Source organism: Sinocyclocheilus grahami, unplaced genomic scaffold, assembly GCF_001515645.1.
Source record: "Sinocyclocheilus grahami isolate Dianchi unplaced genomic scaffold, SAMN03320097.WGS_v1.1 scaffold638.1, whole genome shotgun sequence".
NCBI lineage: Eukaryota > Metazoa > Chordata > Actinopteri > Cypriniformes > Cyprinidae > Sinocyclocheilus > Sinocyclocheilus grahami.
The window spans coordinates 423,054-433,608 of record NW_015505817.1 but is presented as its reverse complement, the minus strand read 5'-3'; the positions used below and the strand labels follow the sequence as shown (position 1 = coordinate 433,608).

Below are 10,555 nucleotides of genomic sequence, written 5' to 3'. Positions count from 1 at the left end.
AAAAATAAGAGGAAGGGAGGGGGGGGGGGGGGGGGGGGTCCTTCTTTAGAACAATTGAGAACCTCATTAAATAAAAATGAGCACGAGCACAGAGAAATTAATGAGGCTAAAAGTTGATGATAATTTGTATCCAGCATTGAAGAAGGTTTATTGAAGAAGGTTTAATGAAGAAGGAATCTGATTTGTGTTTTGATGGGATCTTAAATTCAGCTTATTAATCTTGGAAATGAATTATCAGCCACAAAACAAGAAATTGCTAATATAGAAACATTTTGGTGTGAAAAGGAAGCTTTTCAAGCAATTTGGGCTGCAGAAGAAAATAAGGGTGTTACTTTTTTCTATGATAATTTCATATAGCCAAACTTTCATCAACGGCAGCCATAAAGAGATCACATAATACAGCTGTTGTCCGAACAACGGCCACAGTCAGCTTTCAAAGAATTACTTTACACTGTCATTGTATACTTTCCTTGAAAAATTGTTGAAAACAAGTGGAAATTTTCATGTTTCTAAAGCAGGGAAGGATCACAATGCTCATTCTAGTTCCTTGATGAGTTATGTCAAATGGTTAGAGAATGGTTAACGAATGACTTGTATGGATAATGGAGTCTTTTAAGTGATGCTCACTGTGGTTTTAGAAAAGTAAGTAGCTCTATAGATCACATCATCATCCTTGAAAATTACATAAATGATGCTTAGGAGCATGTGATTGCTATTTTCTTTGAGTGTTTAAAAAAATGACTTCAGCTTAGAAGACAGCTGCCTACTTGTATTGACAACATGTCAGACAGACTTTTTAAAGTCGAAAGCAGATTGACATTGGTTACTCGTTCATACAGTTCTGGCTTGTTTTCACAAATTCAGTTTTGTAGTTTTGTATTTTCTCGTTTTTTGAGACAGTAACGGTATTGTTTTCAAAAACCTGCACTGCGAAACCTGTTTTCAGGCCCTCAAAATGTCATTGTTGTGTAAATAATCAGGTGAAGCGCATAAAGTATTCCGTTTTTTCATTGAAAATGGTGTCATCATGTGAAGGCCCCCTTAAATTGAAAAGGATGAAATGGCCAGAATTGAGTGCCATTTTTATGTTAATTTAATATTTACTGTAACACTTTAGCATAGGGACAAATTCTCACTATTAGCTAGCATCTTATTAGCATACCTATTATTAACATATTAGCTGTTTATTAGTGTTTATAAAGCATGAGCAGATTCTACTTTATATTCTGCATGAGCATATTCTACATCCCTAATACCTAAACTTAACAACTACCTTACTAACTATTAATAAGCAGCAAATTAGAAGTTTACTGAGGCGTAGTTAATAATTTGTTAATAGCGAGAGTTGGACCATATTTACTATCATTTATTTATTTATTTGTTAATGATTTGTAAAGATGAAACACAAAAATGCTGTTATATTGTTTAAAAATTGTAAAATGTATCCAAATATGCTAGTTTATTCCTGAGAATATGCAAGGTAAGAGTCTGAGTCTGCCGTGTCTGTTAAGCTGCGTATGTTTTTGATATCATATATGCCCAGAAAGACTAAACAGCTCCTTGGCGATATGTTAATTTCCAACAGTGACAAGAAGATTATTTCAGCGATTAATTCAGCTTACGCTGAAAGAGCGTAAGCCCTCAGTTCCTCCCCGTCTGCTTGTTTTTCCTGTCGTTTATTTGTCTTTCTTTGAATAGGCCTCTCCTCTTCATCATGAGACGTCTGCCTTAACACAAATGATATCTGTCACGATTAGCGTAGCAGCGAGCATCTGTTTTTGCATCCCATTGATTGTATTGAAATTTCTTGCCGCTGGCACTGAATGTGGATGTACAGTATTGATGGTGCTCTCAGGATAAACACACGGCATGGTCATACCTCCCATAATCCCCTGTGGCTCAGCCCTGCTCATTAACTCTACATCCAGATCAGCTCACCGACGTCTGCCAGAGAATACCTCTAAGTGCTTCTCATTCAATCTGAAGACTTGCAGAGATATTGAGTAGGGTTGGGTATCGAAAACAGGTTCCATTTTAGAACCGGTTCCAAATTTCCAAGAGCCGGGTATTCGACAAGACACGTGCATTTCGATTCTGCTTAATGATTCCTGCATTTTAATCGCATTTTAATGTGATTTAAAAACGATTTAAGCACAGGAACGGAAAGAACTTGCGCCCTGTTTGCGTGCAGCGCACACGAAGTGCAAGCGTGAGCACAGAGAACAGAGGTCGCGGTACGGGTTCCCGGTTTGTGTCTGTTCTCGAACCGTTCCGTGTATTTCCACTGTAGAAAAGGTTGTTCCGGGCTGAAACTGACTTCTTTCATATTTGTCGACCAATATGCAGAAAACTACTTCAGTATATCATCATAAACACAGCCGTTTTTGTCTTACGTGAACGTAAACAGATGAGAAAGAAAGCACACATGTACAGTATTTTTAGATGTGCGTGCGTTCGGTGTTAGAGAGACAGCAGTCTAATAAACACGCTATCTGTCATTAATGTTAATCAAAGAACAAAAAATCATTCACTGATCTTGACTGAATATATTTAAGAACTTTAGTTGATTAATCTATATTTTTTTTTATGAAAAGAAAACTATGCAGTGTTTTTAAACTTTTAATTACAGTTTCTGGACCTGAAATTTTGTTCAGTTGTATTTATTTATGATATTGCTAATTGATTTGTTTGTTCCTATCTTATTACTTACTGTTTACTTGTCTTTAACACTTTAATATTTGGAATTTATATTAATCTAGTTGTTTTTGCTGTGGTATTTTTTTTTTTAAAGCATGGGCAAAATTCCTCTTGCAGTGTTCTGTAGGCTGCTGATTTTTGCTCGTGTTATTCAGCTGCAACAGAATGCTTTGTAAAAAGACTGAATAAATGTTTGACATCTAAATGTTTGACTTAATTTTTTTTTTATATTGGATTTTTTTATCTTATTGGAATCTAAACTAGGAATCGATAAGCGGAATCGGAATCGATAAAATTCAAACGATACCCAACCCTCATATTGAGTATGGTGCCACCCTACTGAAGTGACATCCCCGTCACGAAGCACTGCTGAGGCCCCTTCACTTCCTGTGTCTCCTAGGGAGCGAGCCGAGGGTATTGTTATGGGAATCCTCTTTGATTAGATTATTGTGTGCTCCCTCTCTCTCTGTCTCTTCAGAGATGGACTGCATGTATATTTCATGAATGTTGGTCGGGATGTAAGAATTGATCTCGCCGATGATTCTGCTGGATCATATTTTAAAAGGGGTAACGTTATTTGTATTATTTTCATCTCTTCTGTTTTGTCTGCTGTTTTTGCAGGTTGTGACAGAAGCCTGATGTTGCATTCGTGAAATTGTGAGAAGCAAGAAGCCTTTCTCCTCGTCCTCCTCCTCTTCATCACGCTTGGCGGTGTCACACTGTATCTGGACAGCCCTGGTTTCATTCAGTGAGGAGGCGACTGAGTCGTGGACTGTTTTTATGGCACTTTGTTGAAGAGATTGAGCGAGCAAGGAGAGCAGAAAGAGCAAATCGCAGTCGCTGAGTGTTGCCGTGGCTTATGGAGGCAGGGCAGGATTGAAACGCATCGGCTCACTCTCAGTTCTGTTGTTGATTGCTCTTCTGTCCGGTCAGAGATGGGCATCCTGGGGTGCGGTGTACTCGTGTTTGCGCTCTTCTTTCAGTGCCATAGCCGCAGTGTCCAAAACCCCATGTTCAGGTTCAAGAGGTGAGACAGTTCAGTTCCTTAATGGATATTTAATGCTTTTTTTGATCACACTTTAATGTGTCCTATTAATTACACTGAGTACTGAGTAAAAAATTCACACATTAATTACAGGTAATTTTCTGTAGTTACTACATGTAACATGGACACAAGTAAATTGTTACCCTTTTTTATTTTAACTTAAAGTAGTAACAGCATACAGATGCTATTATTTGTGTTGTTTTTGGTCATATAGAAGTGATCCAACAACAAGAGTTTTATTTTTGGGATGCACTGAAATGAATATTTTACACTGAAACAAACAGAAACCAAAAATAATATTTATTTAATAAACAGTTTATTAATCAAGTGTATTAATCCAAACTCAAATAAAAACGGAGCTACATAGAAACATTTAAATTGCACATAAGGCAGTTTTATATCACTCCATTCTACTCCAATTTGTTGTTTAAATAGTGGCAATAATAGATTTATTTAAACATACATTAAATAAAAAATCATTAACAGTGCATATATAGTGCACTCTATATATTTAGTTATTATTAGAGTTATTTTTTTCTAGTTGATTCAACTTTTTGGACATTGATTATCAATTAAATGAATTAGATCAATTAAATTTGAGAAATTGATATAAACTCATGTTTTCCCACTGTAGCTTATCCACATTTTGTGCACGAATTAGACACTGGCAAAACACTCCATTGGAGAAGAGTTAAGGAACATTTAAGGAACAGGAACTGCACTCCAGTGGTTTGAGTCTTACCTCTCAGATAGGTCCTTCAAGATATCTTGGAGAGATGAGGTGTCCAAGTCACATCATCTAACTACTGGGGTGCCTCAGGGCTCAGTTCTTGGACCACTTCTCTTCTCTGTCCACATGGCATCACTAGGTTCTGTCATTCAGAAACATGGCTTTTCATATCACTGCTATGCTGATGACACTCAACTCTACCTCTCATTCCATCCTGATGATCCGACGATAGCTGCTCGCATCTCAGCTTGTCTAACAGACATTTCTTGCTGGATGACGGACCATCACCTTCAACTCAACCTGGCTAAGACAGAACTGCTTGTGGTTCCACCAAACCCATCGTTTCATCACAATTTCACCATCCAGTTAGGCACATCAACCATAACTCCTTCAAAAACAGCCAGAAACTTTGGAGTTATGATTGATGATCAGCTGACTTTCTCAGACCACATTGCTAAAACTGCCCGGTCCTGCAGATTTGCTTTATTCAACATCAAGAAGATCAGGCCCTTTCTTTCAGAACATACAAAACAACTGCTTGTTCAAGCTCTTGTTCTGTCCAGGACTATTGCAATGCTCTTGGCAGGCCTTCCAGCCAGTTCTATCAAACCTTTACAATTAATCTAAAAGAATGCACGTCACACCTCTGTTTATCAGTTTGCACAGGCTACCAGTAGCTGCTCGCATAAAATTCAAGGCATTAATGTTTGCCTACAAAACCACCACTGGCTCTGCACCCCTTTACCTTAATTAATTACTTCATAGTTATGTGCCCTCTAGAAGAGGGCACATAACCATCTCAAAGAGGCACAAAATCACTTTCACTGACTTTTTCATTAAATGTTCCCTCCTGGTGGAATGACCTGCCCAACTCAATCCGAGCAGCTGAGTCCTCAGCCATCTTCAAGAAATGACTAAAACACATCTCTTCCATCTTTATTTGACCCTCTAACTCTAGCACTCTCTGTTCTAACTCTATTCTTTATAAAAAAAAAATAACACTTGCTTCTCTAATCTTTTTGCATTCTATCTATTTTTTTACAATTATAATTCTGACTTTATGACTTGTTCTGATTAACAAAAGCAAAAAAGGCCTCTAACACTAGCCTGCTCTATTGTTTTTCTATTCTATCTGATTTCTTTTTATATATTATATGATAAAAAAAAAAAAACCTTGCTACGTGTACTGCATTAAGCTAACTGAGACTTGTTATAGCACTTGCATATTATTGCTCTTTTGTTTATTTTGATTGCTTCCATTGTCCTCATTTGTAAGTCACTTTGGATAAAAGCGTCTGCTAAATGACTAAATGTAAATGTTACTGATTTCGGCCCCCTAAAAGCATTTCAGCCAAAATGTTGATGCATTACCTTTTTTATTTATTCATTTGTTTTATTTTATGTGTTGAATTAGTTAAATTAAGGGGTGTTTACACAGTTCTGTTCTTTTCTAATCGGTCTGATTACACATGATGGATGATAAATCAAAAACAAAACACAAAAAACAGGGATCCTAGCCATATAGAATATAAAAAGGCCCTATGAAATTCCATTTAATCTTTTCGCAAACCTAAAATGAAATCTGCGTTTTTGCTTTCATTTTTCTGAAATCTGTTGTATGGTTTTAATACCATCAAAAAGTTTCTGTAATAGGACTGAACGATTTGGACACAGGCATATTGCAAAATATTGTCAAATAAAAGTGATATTCTAAAACATTGCAGAAGCAGGCATCACTAGTTCTAGGACAGGTTCATTGATTGTGCGCTGTTCCAGCCAATTCAGTTTGATTTGGTGAACGGATTCAGCTATTTCACTGACAAGAAGAGGGGAAGTTTACAGGCTTTAAGAAATGTAAGAAAATTCTAGATTTTGATGAAAGTCTGATTAAGAAGTCCCAACTTAGGTGTCAGCCTTTTAGAGATGTTACTGTTGCTAATTTTAGTAAATTTATCTGAATGCAGACTCAACTTAATATCGGTACTTTACTGTCAAATATGCATCCTAGCAACTCAGATAGCAACTCTTTTTTTGGTAACAACATTTTTTTTGGTAACAGGTTTCAGGACAATGACTGCTCAAGGACCAGACATCCATTTGTCCTGTCCAATCCTTACAACTTTTCCCTCGATATTCGTTTACCAGGGGTGATTCCAACAGAGGTAAGAGTTATTCATGTCTTTTTTTTTATTTGTGCGTTTCCTCACATTTCCCCCTGCTTGTTCTCCATTTAGTTTTCACCACAGTTTTGAAAAATGCAATAAAAGTGAGCGTGTTAGTTCGTGGAGAGGAGGGGAAAAGCGGAGAGCAGCAGCACAATGTCTTCTGTTTTATTTCACTTTCATTGAGTTAAAAGCATCAAAGGTTCCCATAAACGAATGCTGCACTTCTTCATTCCCTGCATCAAAATGAACATATAGTTTAAATAAACACATCCTGTGACAGCTATAATTCAATACAGACAATAAATGCACAACCGTTTGCATTTGTACTCTGGGTGGAAAATAGAAATAAGCACACTATTGCTTATTCAATTAGTTCTGAGACTGTTATTTTGTGGTGTATATTCAAGGCTTTGATCAGTTGCATCAAGGAACTGTAAAAAACGGTTTCATGCATGTGTGGATGGATCACATTTGTGCTGGATACTCAGGGTCTATGGAGGAGAATTCATGCCAAGCAAAAACAAACACTCATTGTGCAATCAATAAACATGTCTATCCACTACTGTACACAATCTTAGAGTTTGAAGCATCTGTCATAGGAAATAAACACATGCTGTTATGAATATTTAAAAGAATAGTCTTCTTATAGGATAATGACACACAGTCTCATGACTAGTTATGAGACACAGATGAGTCATCAAATGCACTGTAGGGATAATGAAGATTTTAAACCCACAAGACCAAAATTAACCAGTTTTCTCTGAAATTAATGGACTTTAACATTGTTTTCTATGATGTGCAGCAAAACACCCCTTTTAACGTCTCAAGTTTTGTAGTGCAGTACTGTTAAAAAGATTTGAAACCACATTTGTGATGTTTTATTTGATCTTCAAAGGCATCCAGATGCATAGAGGTTTAATTTTTAATGTCTTGATATTAACAGTTTTCTTGCAGGGCTATGGTCTGGGCTGCATCCCCTCACACTTTGTAATTATTAGAGCTGTAGTCATTGCTGCAGATTTAAGCTAGTTTTCTGTATAGCTGACAGTGCTGAATGCACCGAACCTTGTTACTCAGGCAGCTGGAGAAAGAGAGAATTACAGCAATCACAAGCAAGCCTAAATCAGAATGACTGAAAAACAAGAAAAGTACAAGTACTCCAGTCTTCAGTGGAAACATTTCTTAAATACAGTTGTGCTACTTAATATTTATGTAGAAACCACGATATACTACCAATCAAATGTTTGGTTTGTTTGTGTTTTTAATAGAAATAAATGCTTTTATTCAGTAAATTTGCATTAAAATTATCAAAAGTGATAGTAAAGTATGGTCGCAAAGAGGCGTAAAAATTCCTGTAAATTTCCAGAATGGGAAGTTAAGTTGGGGAATTTTAGAAATTTTGGAATTGATGGGAATTCATTTAAAATTGAGTAATTTATACAAAATGTATCATAAATATAAAAAGTCTGTTAAAAATGTCAGTTGACGCATGTGGCATTGTTCTGCAGAATAAGTGAAAAAATAAAAAAAAAAGTATCACAGATTTTTGCATTTATAATGTTACAAAATATTCTATTTTAAATAAATGCTGTTCTTTTGAACTTTCTGCTCATCAAAGAATCCTGAAAAAAAATTTCCACAAAATATTAAGCCACAAAAATTGATAATAATAATAATACCCAATATTAATAACCAAGCACCAGTAATAATTAGGAAAGCAAAGCATATAGTACTTCAGTACTTGGTCAGCTTTTGTAAACATGGTCTGATGATCAGTAATGAATGTGTGTATGGAAGTGCCTAATAAGTGTTTGTTTCTTATCAGTCTGACAGCTACTACTGTATGGCTGTTCCTGTCCCCACGTCACAGGAGGCCTACATAGGTGAGTACATGATCATCAACAATGGGAAATCACAGAGACGTGTAGTCTTTACTAAATAAACCTCCAAAGCCAAAAACATGAGAGAACAAGAACTAAGACTCACCACATGAATCGTCTACGAACCGATAAAACTTGAGACTGAACAAGAAAGTCATGAGGACGTAAATACACAATGAATGAAACCTGGCCTCTTTATTCTTATGAGTGCATGTGCACTGTATTTTTTGGACAAGGAGTACTGAATACTTTTGTAACATATAATAATAATTTTAGTAGGGATGGACAATTTACAATATATATATATATATATATATATATATATATATATATTAACACAATAAGTCAGTATGTCAACCAAGTATTGTTTTCCTGCAGTGCTACACCTTAAGCGCCACGGGAATTGAAATCATATTTTACCTGAGTTTTGGATATGAGATTACAGGCTGAATTGCATGCGATGAGATAACAAGATAGTGCATGCCTTTCTATAACTGTCCTGTGCTTTCGAGCTGCGAGCACAAACAAACACATACAGTGCAAGCATTGTAGTCTGATTGACTGGAAATGACTCGTACACTGGAAATGGGTGTATTTGATGAATCATTCACAAAGTAAATCATTCACTGAGGGAACCCGCTGAATCAAAGCAGTTACTTATTAAACCGCATGTTATCATTACTTTGAGCGATATCCATCTTGAAATGAAGCGTGTTTTGTGTTCTGAGGGTTTGTGGGACTTCAGTCGTTGTAATTGCTGACTGGTTGTGAGGAAATCTTCAGCTGTCCATGAATGTGTTGTGTTTCGTTGTGGTGGTCTTTAGAGAAGGCAGGCTGTAGTTTGCAGAGTAACAGGTCCACCCAGACGTCTGCATGTATCTGAGAGTTACATTATCTCTGTCTTGCTACTGCCATCAATCAACATCCCATCTATTATTCATAGCTTCAATAGAGAGAGAAGCCTTTTCTGAAGATATCCATCACTTTTTATATAGCTAGCATATTGATGTTCATTGTGGTTTATGCTGAGCAAACAGCATTCCGCCTTTCAGACTCTTCACAGAGGTTTCATGCAAATTTTTTTTTTTATTGTAAATAAAACACTTTTAAATAGAGCTGACTTTTCAGCTGTTTGTTTGCAGAAATGCTACAACACCGATTTATCGAGAAACGGTTGATTCAAGATGCTTACCTTACCATCTTACTATGTTAAGATTTCATTCCTGACTTTAAAACACTTTTCTCTTCTCAGTGGACTTTGTTCCCCATGCCACTATGGACACAGCCCACCACATGATTTTATATGGCTGCAAAACCCCTTATGCCACCCAGGGATATTGGTGAGTCATGTCTGACACCTTGAGAACTACAGTGACTGGAGGATATTTAATGCTTAAGTTTTCTTCTTTCTCTTTTAATTGATTTTTTATGTTTACCAAACTTTCCTTTTTCCAGCTTATAAAAACATTTTCAGGCTGGTTGGGATGCTCAAACAAAAAGACCATACATATTGTACAGATATGCTAACATTGAAAAATGAGGGTCAGTTAGTTACATTATCGTTCAAAAGTCCAATCAGTATAATCACACACAGCTGGACTCAAATGAAGGTGTGGAACCATCTCAAGGATGATCAGAAGAAATGGACAGCACCTGAGTTAAATATATGAGTGTCACAGCAAAGGGTCTGAATACTTAGGACCATGTGATATTTCAGTTTTTCTTTTTTAATAAATTTGCAAAAATGTCAACAATTCTGTGTTTTTCTGTCAATATGGGGTGCTGTGTGTACATTAATGAGGAAAAAAATTAACTTAAATGATTTTAGCAAATGGCTGCAATATAATAAAGAGTGAAAAATTTAAGGGGGTCTGAATACTTTCCGTACCCACTGTATATATTATATTATTATTAAATTATTAAGCAAATATGACTGTTTCCACAAAAAAACATCCAGCAGCATTGATAATAATCAGAAATGTTTCTTGATCAGCAAATCAGCAAATTAGTATGATTTCTGAAGGATCATGGGACACTG

General features: G+C 36.2%; 1 protein-coding gene across 2 annotated transcripts in view; it reads left to right on the top strand.

The window, feature by feature from the left end:
* Positions 1-10,555, top strand: part of pam (peptidylglycine alpha-amidating monooxygenase) — a 56,227-nt gene that overhangs the window by 8,500 nt on the left and 37,172 nt on the right. For both annotated transcript variants that reach the window (XM_016241892.1, XM_016241893.1), the window contains exons 2-5: positions 3,319-3,724; positions 6,532-6,634; positions 8,463-8,520; positions 9,770-9,857. In XM_016241892.1, the coding sequence (XP_016097378.1) occupies positions 3,633-3,724; positions 6,532-6,634; positions 8,463-8,520; positions 9,770-9,857 (341 nt within the window). In that variant the 5' untranslated portion in view covers positions 3,319-3,632. The remainder of the gene's footprint in view (positions 1-3,318; positions 3,725-6,531; positions 6,635-8,462; positions 8,521-9,769; positions 9,858-10,555) is intronic.